General features: G+C 40.3%; 1 protein-coding gene across 3 annotated transcripts in view; it reads right to left on the reverse strand.

The window, feature by feature from the left end:
• Positions 1 to 185: 185 nt before the first annotated feature.
• The window catches only part of ZFP91 (ZFP91 zinc finger protein, atypical E3 ubiquitin ligase), a 34399-nt gene continuing 17809 nt past the window's right edge, over positions 186 to 16775 (reverse strand). Inside the window, exons 3-11 of one of the 3 annotated variants that reach the window (XM_008148900.3) lie at positions 11651 to 11863; positions 11371 to 11407; positions 10373 to 10471; positions 9460 to 9594; positions 7134 to 7184; positions 6657 to 6735; positions 5323 to 5437; positions 3969 to 4068; positions 186 to 3622 (exon numbers count right to left, since the gene is read on the reverse strand). In XM_008148900.3, coding sequence (XP_008147122.2) covers positions 3112 to 3622; positions 3969 to 4068; positions 5323 to 5437; positions 6657 to 6735; positions 7134 to 7184; positions 9460 to 9594; positions 10373 to 10471; positions 11371 to 11407; positions 11651 to 11863 — 1340 coding nt within the window. In that variant the 3' untranslated portion in view covers positions 186 to 3111. Of the gene's footprint in view, positions 3623 to 3968; positions 4069 to 5322; positions 5438 to 6656; positions 6736 to 7133; positions 7185 to 9459; positions 9595 to 10372; positions 10475 to 11370; positions 11408 to 11650; positions 11864 to 16775 lie in introns of all 3 variants that reach the window. The other 2 variants (XM_054725301.1, XM_054725302.1) reach the window with 2 other exon arrangements.

Here is a 16775-nt window from a genome sequence, read left to right on the forward strand (position 1 = left end):
CTAGATTCAGGTAACTACCTATCTCTCCCATAAAAGGAGAAGGGTCCTGCACATTACAATAGGCAAAAGGCTTTTAGGAAATAAAAATATTTTAAATTGATCCATTACAATTTTTCAATCTTCTTGAGTACATTGGAAAGTGGGAAAAAGACAGGAGAGAAAAATGGAATTTCAAACAACCAGACTGTAATAACCTCAGATTTAATACACTCTTTATATTTTTTCTCCAAACAAGTACAAAGGAGGTTCAAGTGCTCTATGTGGATGCCTTTCCATACCTTAATATATATATATTTTTTTACTCCCAGTAATCCTGGCCAGTGTTTATCTAAACTTTCTGAAGCATATTAGGTCTCAATTATGCAAAATAATCCTGGGCAATCAAACAAGGGGAAGCACAGAAATAATGCTTGTATCTCAACTAAATTTTCAGAATCTAGAATTGCCAATTCAAGATGGAGGATATGCAGTGGAGGAAAAGGATAACAGAATTTGACTAAAAGTAAGAAGTGCAGAATTTTAAGATTAAAAGAGCTCCTTGGAAGGACAACGAAGTAAACAGCATGAAGAGCAGAAAAAAGGGCCCAGTACATACACCAATTCTTTCCTATGCTAGCATCCTCATCTCAAAAGGAAAAAGATAAAGTCCATGAAAAATACTTGTTTATTGCAAACTGCTATAATTTATTGAAGCATATTATAGGCAAATGGTAGCTATGAAGAGGACAACAAAGGGAGAAAGAACAGATAGTTTCAATTATTAGAATTCTGACAGGGAGAGGAGTGTGAGAACATATTTACCTCTATTCTCATAAAGATTTATTTTAATGCAGTTTGCTTTCATGTACATGACTAAAGTATCTCATTACTACCTACCAAAAATGTAATTATGGACACAAAGGATAAAATAAATGTAATGAAGACAAAGGTAAATATGGGGAATGGATGTTAGCTAGTGAAACAGTACAAAATAGACTTATATGGGGGGGAGGGGAGAACAATTTTGTTGTAGACCCACCCAATCAGTCATGTATATTTTCGTATCTAATCAACATACCAAAGTCAACTCCAAATCCTTACTGTGGGCAGGAAAGCACATTCTACATCCCTTCTATCCTTATTCCACTTTCTACCCCCACACTGGAGGGATGGCAATGCTGCCACACACTGAAGAGAAACAATAGTGCATTTAAGACTGTGCACTGTAGGTGCCTCACTCCCCACTCCCTGGTATCCCAGCCACGGGCACTAGTGGGTGGTCAAGTATTTCAGAGATGACATTTTGTTAACCTCTTCTTGGGGAAAAAAAAATCAAAGAGAAAATTGATAAACTTTGTAGTTTTAGTGTTTGTGAAAAACAAGCTGTTCCTTATTTTGTTCTTAGCAAAACTTCATTCTTTCCAACAGCCATCGCACATTTCTGACAAACAATGCATAGGGCAAGCCTTGAATTCCAGCTTCTGAGGTACACAGGACAAAAATTGCCCTTTTAATTCCCTAAAAACGAGCCCAAATAGGTTTTGTCTTCTGGGAGTTAAGAACTTATACAAAAACATTACCTGCCTCTCTCATGGACAGTAATAAGCAATCCATCCCTTGAAAATCCCTATTTCAAGGGAAATGGTAATTCCCAGAATTTCAGGTGGGAGCCAAAGCTATTATTACCTTAATTTTGTCTATTGGAGCCTTTTTTCTTCTGAAGTGTTACTAAACTTAGGAAACAAAACAGAGCAATTTTCTTTGACTTAAAATTGTACGACTCCTAGACTATTCCTTCACTAATGGCAGTGTCCTTCACTAATTGGGAGCTGGAATGAGCCAATGATAAAGCAAAGCAAAAACAAAAACAAAGCAAGGGGCCAGAGTTGGGTCAATAGGGAGGTATGTATAAAGAAATGATGGGGACAAAATAAAAACAAATTCACAAGAGAAAATCTTGTATCTGTAATTCAGACCCTGAACAACCTTCCTCATCCCCTCAAAATTCCTAAATCTCAATGTTCTAAAAACTCACAGAGCACTAATGACCACAAATATAACATTCTCCCCTAAAAAGGCTTCTGAAAAAGCACTAAGCTACTGTAGTGATTTTATTAGTGCTGAGGACCAGCTTAAAGGCCACTGGAGAGCTATGATTTTAGAGGCTGGCTGTGCTTCTTCAACCCTATATCTTGCCTTCAAAAGTACCTCTTATGGAAAGGACCCCATGTCAGAATAATGTAATCTCTCCCAGCCCCACAAAATATAGCAACAAAGACAAAAAAAGAAAAAAAAATCAGACTTTCCGTTAATAAATAAGAAATCTCAGGTTCCACAACACAAAAACACACATGTTCAAAGTGCAAATTTCTGCCATTAAACTGGGACTTTTCTGTCTCACTGATATGCAGCCCTGTCCTATGGTCAAAGAGACCATGTAAAGGGCAGCCCCCTCCCTGTTGGGAGCCTGCTTCCAAGCAAGTGAGCACCACTGAGAGCCATATAAAGGTATTGGGAGGATTGAGGTGCTGGGGTCAAAGTGGTCCCCATGTATGTATCCTTCCTTTCTGAAACCAGGTGAGGAACGGAGGAAAAGGGGGTGAGAGATGTGTGCTGTTTTAACAGCTCACCCTGCTAAGGGGCCCTAAAGTGCCAAGTCAAGCTGCCAGCCTCCAGAGATTAGAATTATATGATACTTTGAGAGTAAGTGTGCTGCAGTGGGTAGAAGCCAGACCATAGGGCAGCAGTAAAGGAGGAGAAGGGATTTTGAGGACAGTATATACTACTAAGAGTTAAAAGCTGATCCAGAACATGTAAGATTTACAGGTTGGGAAAGGGAATCTGCTAATCAGTAGGAAGTCTGCCTGGCTGGAACCTAGCATGAGGATAATCTTCGCTTTAAGAGCTTTGTATTTTTTGTCTACCTTTCTGGTAAAGGCAACATCAATTTTATAAAGGGGACAGAAGAGGGAGGAGAGTGGATGTATGTGTGTGTGCTGTGATCCACATTGGAAAGAGCAGGCCCTTCAGTTATTTTACTAGATCTTAAATGCTTTAAATTTTTTTTTTTGTCCTTTTTATCTTTTAAATACAAAGTCTGAGCTGTCCCAGTGCCTAAAGTCTTCCCTTCTACTAAGGTCCAGTAGAGTCTGAATCTTCAATCAGAACCTCTGTGGTAGCACCGAGTATATCCGAGTTCATGACCAGCCCTTCAGTGCCCCCACTGCTGCTGCTTCCCACAAAGATCTTCCCATCAGCCATCAGGCTCACCCGTTCCGTCCCACTACAGTATGATTTTGACATCCCTTCAGCCTCTAGCAGGAGGCACTCTCCAGAGGTGGAGTTTCCCAAGGGCTCAGGAAGAAGAGGAAGACCCTGACCATCTGCAGGTTGTGTCAGAGACTCTGGGTTAGTGCCTAAGATATCTGTGCTGGTGATGAGGGCGCCTGCATTGGCAGCCAGAGCTTCGGCAATCAGCACCTCAGGGTGGCTTTTTGCTTTGTGTGCCACTACGCTGTCCTTCTTCTCAAATTTTTTGCCACAGATATTGCAAGAGAACTGGTAGAAGGAGTCTGCATCATGCTTCTTCATGTGCCAATTAAGGGATGCCTTTTGCCGACAAGTGAATCCACAGATCTCGCATCTAAGGAGAGGAAAAGAAAATGGTTGATCAGATATAGAAATAAAGAGTTCTTATTCAAAGTCAGGTGTGATTTAGAGATCACATACATAAGTAATAGAGTAACATATACTTCTTGTGAGAGACTAGAAAAAGTTACCAGATGGAACACTAATCTGACTTCTTTTCTTCTGTTTGTTTAAACAACAAAAGAAAAAGTTCACTAAGTAGGCTCACCCAAACCATACCCACTCTAATTTGGTAAAAGTAAAGAATAGCAGAAGCTTAAGTGTTTATAAAGGGCTAACCCTCAAGTGGGGTAAATAAATGTACTTCTCACCTAGATGTTTACCAATAAATAAGTACTCACTGTAATGGCTTCTCGCCTGTATGGATCATCCGGTGCACTGCCAGATTGTGGGAACTCTTGAAGGCCCGAGCACAGTATTCACAGATATAATCCCTTTGATCTAGGAAGAAAAAATTGTGGTTCGTTTTCCATTCAGAAACCCTTTAAGTATTTTTTTTCCTAGTTTACAATAAGTAAGCAGATAATCGGGCAGGTCAATTTCAGAGTAAGAGCAACACTGTTTTCATTATATAAAAATTGGATAAACAAAAATTTAGAATATACAGTTCTGTTTTGTTTCTTTTTTAACTCCATGCATTCAATAGTGTAAGGACCTATTTTTTAAAAAACCAACTCAATGGGAATATATGAGAACTAAAATCCTAATCTTAATTTTACCAGCAATCCAGATCTTGGATAAATTGCTTGGCAAGTCAGTAACTACATTTTTCATGAATTTTATTCTTTAAAAATGTTACCCAAGATAAACAATTTATACTTCTCTCAATAGACTACAATTGCTTCTATCAAATATACTGCACAGAACCTGTATTTACCTTATTCTCCTATTCCACATCATCTACACCATTCAACTACCACCCTGTCATTTCACAAGCCCTTCAAATTTCATAGGATTTTTGATGAATTTGATAACATGGTGTGGAATCTATGTGGCAAAGGAGCATCGTACTTAATTACTTCATCACTTGGTTCACAAGAGGGTGCACAAACAGATGCTTAATACCATTTGTTGAATGAATGACCAGTACATTTTCTTTTTTTTTTTTCTTTTTAAATATATATTTTATTGATTTTTTACTGAGAGGAAGAGAGAGGGATAGAGAGTTAGAAACATCGATCAGCTGCCTCCTGCACACCCCCCACCGGGGACGTGCCCGCAACCAAGACACATGCCCTTGACCGGAATCGAACCTGGGACCCTTGAGTCCGCAGGCCGACGCTCTATCCACTGAGCCAAACCGGTTTCGGCGACCAGTACATTTTCTATGCCTTTCACTTAATATTACTACAAATAGAGTGAAAACACAAGGATAAGTTAAAAGGCAAAAAATAACAAAATTAATCCTATATTCCATCCCAAACAGTTTTAAAATTAAGTATGGGAGAAGAGCCAAGTTTTTCTCAAGCTTGAATGTACATAGGAACCACCAAGAGACCTTGTTAAATAGAGATGCTGATTCGGCAGGTCATCCCTTGTAAAATTTATGTCATTATATTTTACTTTTCCACCTTTCTCTCATACTTGACTATAGATTCTTCTAAGATTTATGTTAGAAAAAGAACATAATTACCACTTGCACTTAAAAGTACAGTGCATTTATATACTTGCTGAAAAATTTTATTTTGAAAGTACCTGTATGATGTTTCGCATGTCGCAGAAGTTGCTTCTGGAGCCTGAAGAGTCGCCCACAGGAGGGATGAGGGCATACGTATTTCTTCTTCAGCAAATGCTGATATTTAATGTGGTGCTAAAACAGTAAAAGAAGGTGAAGAGGGATTAAAAATTAAGGCTTCTCAGATATCTGTTCCTTTGCTAAGTCAAAGTGCTGAAGAAAAATCAAATACTTTGTATATGGACAGAGAGGCTATATAATCAAACTAGAGGCCCAGTGCACGAATTCGTGCACAGGTGGGGTCCCTCGGCCTGGCTGGTGATCAGGACTGATGGGGGGGGTGGGGGAGGGAGGGACCGCGGGAGGTTGGCTGGCGGCTGGGGAGACGGACTGTGGGAGGTTGGCTGTGGGAGCACACTGACCACCAGGGGACAGCTCATGAGTTGAGTGTCTGCCCCCTGGTAGTTAGTGCGCATCATAGCAACTGGTCGTTCGGTCACTTAGGCTTTTATATATATATACAGATAGTTAAGAACATAGGCTACAGAAATAAACTTGTGATTCCAATCAGGGCCTGTCATTTACGAACAGCATGATCTCAGGAGGTGTGCACTTAATATACTGTAAGCTCCAGTTCTCATTTGTAAAATGGAGATCACCTGTCTTGTAGTGTTGTAAGGATCTAAAGATCATATACTGCATGGTGCTTAATGTAGCAAATGATACATAGCACAAGAACACTAGCTATCATTGTTGTAACAGAACCGAAACAGAAAGTAAGGCCTAAAACTCATGTTGTATTTGCTGCTAAACTAAATATCAAACAGGCATTTCCTAGGCTTTAGTGATTTGTATTCACTTTCATATTTTCTGTGAGACCTAAAAATAAACTGTTATCTTTATTCCTATTTTTTAAAAATCTATGCACTTCTAAAAAACCCTGCAAACTAAAAATTTTTAATTTATTTTAAACAGTATTCAAGAAATCACTAGTGTGAGTTACTAAATTTATCTTTTAAAAATACACATTAAAATTAAATCGGTTCTCCTTTGTCTTGGTGTATCATTATAATAATATTATATCAAAAGTATTTGCACTATAATGGGAAACACTGGAATTTTCTAAAATTACAAGGAAAATCCTCCATTTGGGCTCAGGTTCTTAAGACACTTCTCTTCCTCTTTTTTTTTTAAACCAATGAATAAACTAATTTTATGTTTAAATAAAGATTTTTCTTGACATTGCATGTTAATGATAAAGCTTACACAAAATCATACATCATAAAGTCCCATGAAGCTTGAAAACTAGTAATGGAACATAACCTGGAAGGCTGTCTTACACAACTTCACTGACCTGTAAATAGCGAGGGTGAGCAAGAACGGTTCCACATCCTTCCATCTCACAACGCACATACTGGATTGGAGGCTTTTTTCTAAATCAGCATGTAGGAGAAAAGTTAGCAAGAGAAGATACAGTCTGCCCAGTGACCTTCAACTCAAACTGCACTATTAGGAAATAGCAAGTTTATACTATAATTACAGTTTCCATATAATTTGTTAGAAGTAACCAGCAATTGCAAAATGTTTAATAATGTTTATACAAAAAATAACACAAAATAAATTAGTAATCCCATATCCCCAATGGGTAAAAAAGTATTAAGATTTTTAGAAACACTCGGATCCTGCAGTGGAAATAAAAACACAGTACCTCTGCATCATGGACACTAATAAAGTTGTTTTTGTCCATTCCTGCAGGATTATTATAAGGGCATATGTGAGTAAAATGCCTACCACCAGAAACAAGGTAAAACACAGGAGTACAAATCCTCACCTCCTTTTGGGTAATCGTGGACTTTTGTCATCTTTTCTTCTTCTTCCTCTCCTATAATAATAATTTAAAAAAAAATAAACTGTCCACATATTCTGGATTGAAGTTTATTGAGTGAAGGATGGCTGAAGACATATATATTCAAGACCAAAGAACAGGTAACAGAATACATAAAGTCACTAACATATCTGGCAAACCAAACCAAGATTTCACTCGCAGTAATTTTACTTTCCAAAAAGTCTGCATCATAAGTTAAAAATATACTGTTCATAAACTATAGTATACAATACTATAGAAGATTTGGATAAACCTCAAGGTTACTACTTGAAGAGTTGTTTCAGTGAAAAGTATACCACTTAAATATTCATTTAAAGAGTAAAAGAGTCTATTATCTAAAAAACCCTAAAAATATACACTATAGTCTCCTTGCACTAGAACCAGAAAGCCTAAACACACAAAAATCTTATTACTGCAACGAGAAATGGTTGCTATATAAGAGGTTTTACCTGATCAAGGTTATTACATCATTTGCCATACTTTTTCTTGCTGTTCTACTCCTTTTGCATCCTTATAACTTACTGTCTTGCCTATTCATTTGTATGTCTTTAATTACCACCTCTGAATTACACTTTTCAAGCTTTTTTTGAGAAGAGTCTCTGCAATACAATTGTTAGCTGCTCAAGGCAGGAATACAGGGTGGGGCAAAAATAGGTTTACAGTTGTAAGTACAGGAAACAGTTTATTACTGTATTAGAGGCCCGGTGTATGGATTCATGCACCGGTGGGGTCCCACAGCCTGGCAATCTGCGACCCCTTGGGGGATGTCAGAGAGCCGGTTTCAGCCCGATCCCCACAGGCCAGGCTGAGGGACCCCACCATGCACAAATCCATGCACTGGGCCTCTAATATGCATATATGATCTTTGATTAATCTCTTCACACCCCCCTTCCCTCTAAGATTCATCGTCTGTTCCATGTTTCCATGCCTGTGGTTTCCGCTCCTGTGTTGAGCATCTTCCCCCTGGTGGTCAGTGTGCATCATGATACCGGGCAAATGGTCACTTAGGCTTTTATATATACTAGGGGCCCGGTGCATAAGTATTCGTGCACGGGGGGTGGGTCCCTCAGCCCGACCTGCACCCTCTCCAATCTGGGATCCCTCAGGGGAGCCCTCTCCAATCCAGGAGTTTGTCTCTGCAATCATATGAGCGAATTGTCTGAGACCCCAACCCAGTTTGGTTTGTTGCTCACAGAATAATAGAGGCATTTTTTTTTTCTTTGCTTCATTGGAGATTTCCTGGAAGTTTTAGGATACCTTCCCTTTAATTTTTCCTAGACACTCTGATTTTACTTATGTCTCTCACCTTTGCTTTCCCTCCATTACCCACTGCAACAGTAACTTGCTCCAGGCTCACTTTGCTCTAGTGTCTAGGAGATGTCTGCCACCAGAACTACGATTCCCAGCATTCCTGGTGCTCCCCGCGCTCTTGGTTTTCCCTTCCTGCTCTGTCTTCATCCCAAGGCCTCCTGCTCTGCCAAGTCCTCCAAGCCACTAGCTCTCCCTCTCTGCTCTCTGTCTGGTGGCTTGGGGAGCCAAGTTCCCCAAGCCACTCCACTCTCCGCCGGCTCTCCCGCTCTGCTCTCCGCCCAGCGCCTGTGTACGCAAATTAACCTGTCATCTTTGTTGGGTTAATTTGCATACTCATTCCTGATTGGCTGGTGAGCGTAGCGTAGAACATTTACATGTTTCTCTTTTATTATATAGGAGGATAGATTAGAGGCCCCGTGCACAAAATTCCTGCATGGGGGTGGGGGTGGGGTCTCCCCTCACCCCGCCCTGCACCCTCTCCAATCTGGGACCCCTCAGGATATGTTGGACATCCAGAAGTTGGCAATCTGGGACCACTGGCTCCTAACCGCTCACCTGCCTGCCTGCCTGATCACCCCTAACCACCTCTGATTGCTGGCCTAATCACCCCTAACTACTCCCCTGCTGGCCTGATCGCCCCTAACCGCCTCTACCTGCTGGCCTGGTCACCTCTAACTGCCCTCCCCTGACAGCCTGGTCGCCCCTAACCACCTCTGCCTCAACCCCTGCCACCATGGCTTTGTCCAGAAGGACGTCCAGATGGATGTCTGGTCAAATTAGCATATTACCCTTTTATTAGTATAGATTATTATTTACTTTATTATTTTCCATAAGACCTACAAACCTACTTTTACCCCACCCTATATGTATATGTCAGCATCTCCCCTCACACTCCCACTTTTTTTCCACTAGTGCTTTCAAAATGTTAAGTTTCCATTTTTAGTAGTAATTGCTCACTCACTTCCTAGGAGGTTCCTCATCTTCCCTAATGTCATTCTCTTCTTCTTTCACCTCTACCTCTACTTCCACTTTAATTTCTTTCTTCTCTTTCTCCTCTTTCACTTTTCCTGATTTTCTCCGTGGCTTTGGGGTTTCCCTGAAAGCACAAATACATTTCAACATTGGTATCTAGTAAAGTATCCTTTCAAGGAAAACTTGATAACAAGGTAAAGCCTGGGGTTATCATGGATTTATTATAGAATGATGATCCTTGGCTCATGAAATGTGATTTCCAGCTAACCATTCCTCATATGCACAGTAATGACAAATATTTCAAGTCTATGGGATGACCTCCACCAAAGGCTAATGATGCCCTAAAACGAAATCTCACTATAGTTACAAAGAGAAACAAAATAAAAGCAGAAAATTCCAAGTATTCAGGCAATTCATGATATCTTATTACAATAAAACATGCAGACATCATAATAATATGGATATGATCAAAGTAAAGTTCTATAATGGAAGAAAGGGTTGTAAGAGGGGCAATAAGAATGTTAGAAGTGCATGCATAATTAATTATCCATTTAAAATTAAGTCTAGCCCTAGCTGGTTTGGCTCAGTGGATAGAGTGTCAGCCTGTGGACTGAAGGGTCCCAGGTTTGATTTCAGTCAAGGGCACATGCTCAGGTTGTGGGCTCAATCCCCAGTAGGGGGCATGCAGGAGGCAGCCAATCAATGATTATCTCTCATCACTGATGTTTCTATTTCTCTTTCTCTCTCCTTTCCTCTGTGAAATCAATAAAAATATTTTATAAATAAATAAAATAAAATTAAGTCTATACCCATTAGTTTGGCAAAAAGCCAAAGCAAAAACATGCAACAGTGCTTTCCAAACTTATTTTTCATTGACATGTCTGGAATAAAATGAGACATACCTTTCTAAGTGGGGTTTATAGGTCTCATCTCTTGGGTCATCCTTGAATGGTATTTCCTCTTCACTGATTAACATCTCTTCTTCTTCTTCTTCCTCCTCACTACTAAAAAGAAGCAAATAAGATTAGAAATTCTAGCTGTAAAGATTGAATCCGAGGGGATTTTCTAATTTAGTATATGTTATTAAGTAAATTTTTTTGGAGGTAGACAAAGATTCACAGTAAGTTACCTAGAATTTTTATCCTTATGATCTAGTTGAACTGCATCTAGCTGCTCTATCCTGAAGAAAAAATTTAACTAAAAATGCTAGATATGCTATCAGTTTATTAAACAAAGTCAAGGTGATGACTGTTCAATGGTGTGATGGGCTAAAATCCAATGGACTTTATAATACTATGTTTAGTAATCTGTTGTATCAAAAAACACATATCAACAGACAAAAGAATACATAAAAATCAAAGATATTGATAACATTTCAAAACCCTGGTCTAAACAACCTCATTTCATATTAGTGCCAAGCATGGACTAAACCAGAACACAGAAGATGCTTGAGATAATGATTTCTAAACTATACAGCTACAGTTTACATGGTCATGGCTCTATAATCAAGAACAAAGTGGGCCCTGGCAGGTGTTGCTCATTGGTTAAAGCCCTGGCCTAAGGGTCTCGGTTTCAATTCCCCTATCAAGGGTTGCAGGTTCAATTTCCGGCCCTGGTTGGATACGTGCAGGAGACAAACAATCGATGTTTCTCTCTTACATTGCTCTCTCTCCTCTCTCTGTCTCCCACTCCCCTCCACTCTCTCTTAAAATCAATGGGAAAAAAAAAATCCTCTGGTAAGGATTTAAAAAAAAACCAACAAAGTGGGATTTAAACTAAATACCAAAACTTCTGAAGTTACTTTCTTTGTTCTAGCTCAAAATTCAAATAGAAAACAACTTTAAGAATTTAATGTGATTGTGTTCTATGTTCCCGACATGAAATATGAAATGTTTCTTACCTGATGCCACCTGGAGATTGATGCTCTTCTGCAACTTCTAGAAAAATAAAGCCAAAACAAAACATTACCTATGTAGTTTTCTCCTTGCAGCTAAGACACCAAATTACTGCTTCAGGTAATCACGCAAAAGGAGAATATCTACAAATTGTCAAAAAAAAGAACCCTCCCTATATCACCACATCTACCCCTGAAAGTTAAGCTATTTTGGTAAATGTTTAGCATTACATTTAAAAGCAACAGACAATGGTTCTTACATAACCATTATCTGCTTGCCCCATACCATAATCAAGCTGATCTGTATTTGGTTCTGATTTGCAGATGAGCTGCAATGAGCCAGTCTTGGACCTAGAGCTTCGGGTGTTCTCTGTGTCACGATGCCGAGAGATAGATGTCCTGCTGCTACTGCGCCAGCCCCGGCTCGGCCTAGTTGTAGCAATGGAAACTTCCTGAGGGAGGGTAGAATCGTCTTCTTCCTTTTTCTCTTCCTTGGGATCTAGATGAAAACATATCATTCTTTTTAAGTTGATAGTTAACCAAAAACTATACTTGTATATCTACTATTGTAAATTCAATCAAGAAGGTAAACTTTTAAAAAATATATATATATTTTTTTATTTCAGAGAGGAAGGAAGAGGGAGAGAGAGATAGAGAACATCAGTGATGAGTGAGAATCAATGGCTGCTTCCTGCTAGAGATCGAACTCACAACCTCGGCATATGCCCTTGACTGGAATCAAACCCGGGATCCTCCAAGTTCACAAGCTGATGCTTTATCCACTGAGCCAAACAAGCTAGCACAGTAAGCATTTTTTTACAGAAAAAACACACACAAAAACCTTCAGCTTTTTAAACAAAATAGAAACAACAAAATGAGAGAAAAATCAGATAAAACTTACCTTACTATCATCTCTTTAAAGAAAAAACTTATTTTATACTTCTTTATCTACTAAAAAGTATGCTTAGAAAGGAGTAAGTAAAATATACCCAAGTAATTTAATTCATGGAATTCTAACTTTGAGATCTAAGACAACAGAACCTAAATTAAGTGAGTAAGGGATAACTGAAAAAGTATAGAGGCATTAAAAACAAAGAATCATAGATCTACATGTTTTAACAACAAAGAAATTCCATAACAGGAATGCTTCCCTTGATTCTTGTTACCCTATACTTTTCCCATACTTTAAAAGAGAAACATGCAAATTGACCGTACCTCTGCTACGCCCACCAGCCAATCAAGAGCAAGTATGCAATTTAACCCAACCAAGATGGCTGCGGCCACAGAGCAAGAAGGAGGCTTGGGTTTCCCCGGCAATGGAGGAAGCCAAGCTTCCTGCACACCCTGGCTGGCCTGGCCTCTGCTCAAGGCTACAAAGTTTCAATTATAGAAGATAAATAAATCCCAGATACCAGGGTTTCCACTTGGGTTGCCGGGGGGCGTGGCCAGCCTGCAAACCACCACAGGCCCCTCGCCCAGGCCACCCTACACCCCATGGGAACCCCTACCCTGATCCGGGACACCCTTCAGGGCAAACCAGCCGGACCCCACCCATGCACCAGGCCTCTATCCTATCTAATAAAAAGAGTAATATGCAAATTGACCGTCACTCCAACACACAAGATGGCTGCCACAAGATGGCCAGCAGGGGAGGGCAGTTGGGGGCAACCAGGCCTGCAAGGGAGGGCAGTTGTGGGCGATCAGGCCAGCAGGGGAGGGGAGTTGGGAGGGACCAGGCCTGCAAGGGAGGGCAGTTAGGGGTGACCAGGCCAGCAGAGGAGGGAAGTTGGGGGCGACCGGGCCTGCAGGGAAGGGCAGTTGGGGGGGGACCCAGGCCTGCAGGGGAGAGCAGTTGGGGGGGACCGGGCCTGCAGGGGAAGGGCAGTTGGGGGTGACCAGGCCTGCAGGGGAGGGCAGTTAGGGGTGACCAGGCTGGCAAGGGAGCAGTTAGGCATCAATCAGGCTGGCAGGGGAGTGGTTAGGGGGTGATCAGGCTGGCAGGCAGAAGTGGTTAGGGGCAATCAGGAAGGTAGGCAGGTGAGCAGTTGGGAGCCAGCAGTCCTGGATTGAGGGACACCCCTCTTCCTCCGTGCACAAATTTCATGCACCGGGCCTCTAGTATGCAATAAAAATTTTGCATTAGAAATTGGCTTTCAAACCTATAGTTTGTTGTTTCTATATAAGTTAGTGTATTAAAAGTGAGCCTGTTTCGACTATGGAAGATTCCTTTAATAATCTCAAAATAGAAAAGGCCTTTCTAAGAACAGCACAAAATTTCATGTCTTAACATTAACACAACTGACTACATAAACATAAAATATGGCTTTCAAACATACAAACAATAGGAAAGCTCAATCTACTCATAACAGAAACTCAAATTAAAATGATAGTGTGACACCACTGTTCCACCATGCTGGAGATGATCCAAATGTTTGACCAGACACTGAGTATTAGCAAAGCTGTAGGAAAACAGGCATTCTAATACAGATGACGATGTCATGTGCATTGGCAAAACCTCTAAGAACAATTTGGCAATATCTATCAAAATTATAAATGCACACACCATTTCATGTTAATTTTAACTATTAGGAATTTATCCTACAAAACTACAACCACACTAATACCAGGGAGGGACTGGTTATATGAATTCTGATATATCTAATCAATGAGCAATAGTATGGAATCAACTCCATGACACTTTATTATGCAAAAACTTCATATCCATTTAATACCCAATATATGCATATGTATGTGTTATATACATACACATGTAATATATATAAAAGATAAATTTCTTATAGATGGTAATACTTTTGGAGGACTATACAAGAAATTGACAAATATTAGTCACCTAAAGGGAAGGTCCAAAAATACATCCAGCAATTACACTTCTAAGAATCTACCCAAGGAAAATAAACTGGCAGGAAGAGGTTCACTGTAGAATCCTTCTATATAATAAAAGGCTAATATGCAAATAGACCAAATGGCAGAACAACTGAACAACTGATCGCTATGACGTGTGCTGACCACCAGGGGGCGTGTGCAGAACATGGCAGGCATTGGCTGCAGCAGGATGCTAGAGCAGGTGAAAGTTAAGCTGTTTTGGTAAATGTTTAGCAACTGCTGTCATTTGGTGAGCCTCTGGAGGTTACTGAAAATTCTTGGCTCCTGTGCGGCGCAGTCCCGCCTGGTGCTCGCACCTGCTGCCGGCACCGGCCCCGCTCGCACCCGCTGCTGGCGCCGGAGCCGCCACTCGCACCCACTGCCAGCACTGGCCCCACTGGCACCCGCTGCTGGTGCCCGGTGCTGGTCCTGATCACTCAGTGCCATCAGTGGGTGCGAGTGGCAGGCACCAGCCCTGATGCCCCATGAGGGCTTCTCCACCTCTCCCTGCTCCTGAGGAGTGATTGGGCAGCAGCCGCTGCTTGCACCCGCTGACAATGCCAACCCCACTCACACCCGCTGCTGGCGCCAGCCCCAATCGCCTCGCACTGTCAGCGGGTGCGAGCGGGGTGGTGCCATCAGCACATGGGAGCAGTGGCAACGGGAGTGGGGCTGACAGCAGACAGAGGACTGGGGGCTGCGGTGGGAGGGGCCACGCAGGAGCACAGAGGATGGGCTGAGACCCACCCCTGTGCCTACTGCAGCCTCGTGGCCCACAGTTCCTTTCAAGGTGCATGAATTCATGCACTGGGCCCCCAGTGTTTATATAAAAAGTGAAAACAACCTAACCCTCCATCAACAAGAAAGTGTTTAAATAAACCACACTATATTAATAAGATATTATATAGAGAAATCTATAAAAAAAAATGACATGAAATTATTGGCAAAAACATTGTTAAATGGAAAACTAAGACACAAATCCACCCACCTAGCTAGCTAACATTTAAACAAAACAAAACAAAAAAACTAAGTTCTAATGCATGCTAAAATATGAATAATTCTTGAAAATAAGAACCAAGTTTCTTCTGTATGATACTTCAAAGGCAATTACTAGTTGTTTCTCATAATAGCAGCTGATCTGAGGAGGCTTCCTGATATGTAAGTAATATAAAAAAGAGAAAAGCCACAGCAGCTTAGGTGAAGGAAGACATCAGATAAGCCAATGCCTGAACATGCAGGCCCAGTAAATACAACCATGTTCTTGAAAGAGGAAGAAGGGACAAAGAAAGAATGGCTAATAGTGTGAACTGAGACAAAAAGATGTTAATTAGTACTTACTACTGGCAGGTAATGTTTCTCCTATTTCTTCTAGGTAGCAAAAGATGAAATGTAAGAGTGATTTATGTCCATCCTACAGCAACAGATTCTTTCAAAGCAACCTAACTCATTAAATTCCAAAAGATGATAGCCACTTCATCATGATAAAATACTTGAAATTAGAAGAATCATCCTAATACGAACTGGTCCTCCTTCAAGGTACCCCATTTTTCTAACTGAAGCTTAGAGTAATGAAATGGTTTCTTCAAGATTACAAAGCTAACATATAGACTATGGGTGAAACAGGGAGTGGCTGGTTGATAGGCTAGGAAGAAGTTGGAGTAAAGGTCTTCTCATCTCTAAATATTTACATTTCCTCTGAGAAATGAACAAATGTTAAATACTGGTTAAGTGCTTGGCAGTATATGTATTTTTCATCTTTCTAAATTTAGTCTTCATAACCCTGACAAGTAATGTTATTATTCTTACCTTTATAGTTGAAGAAAGCAAGTAGTAACTGACTTCTCTAGACTCACACATAAAATTATAGACCTGAGATTTGAACCCAGGTGTACCTAAGTCCAAAGTCTATATTTTTTTCATATAATACACTTAACCATGTAAAAGAGGGCCAGGGCTTCATTCAGATTTGGCTCATTTTCACCCAACCTTAAGTTCAAGTGCCAAGAGAGGGCCCTGTTTATGTAATATACTGGCCTAATGGCCTAAAAGATCACAAGAATTACTCTATAAAAGTGAATTTTAATGTAAAACTGCATGCACTATTTTTGTTATGTTGCAAAACAGAAGGGAAGAAAAAAATTTTTAATTAAAATCGAGCAAAAAGCTGATTTTTTTTGTACGTTCCAATCTGCTTTATTCTTTTTTAAAATGTTTTTTATTTTTAGAGAGAGAGGGAGAGGAATAGATGGAAACATCGATGAGAAGCACCATCCACTGGCTACCTCCTGCATGCTCCTATTGGGGATTGAGTCCGAAACCCAGGCATGTGTCTTGACCAGGAATCAAAACCGGTGACCTCTTGGTTTGTGGTTCAACCCTCAACCACTGAGCCACACAAGTTGGGCAGGTTTATTCATTTTTAAGTCAACAAGACTGTTTGTGTACATATGTGTGTTAATACTTAGATTTTTTTCTTTTTTGTTATAGTAATCGGCTTCACTGTTTACTACATCTATGTTTTAATTTTA

The sequence above is a fragment of the Eptesicus fuscus genome, chromosome 13 (genome assembly GCF_027574615.1).
Source record: "Eptesicus fuscus isolate TK198812 chromosome 13, DD_ASM_mEF_20220401, whole genome shotgun sequence".
NCBI classification, from domain to species: Eukaryota; Metazoa; Chordata; class Mammalia; order Chiroptera; family Vespertilionidae; genus Eptesicus; species Eptesicus fuscus.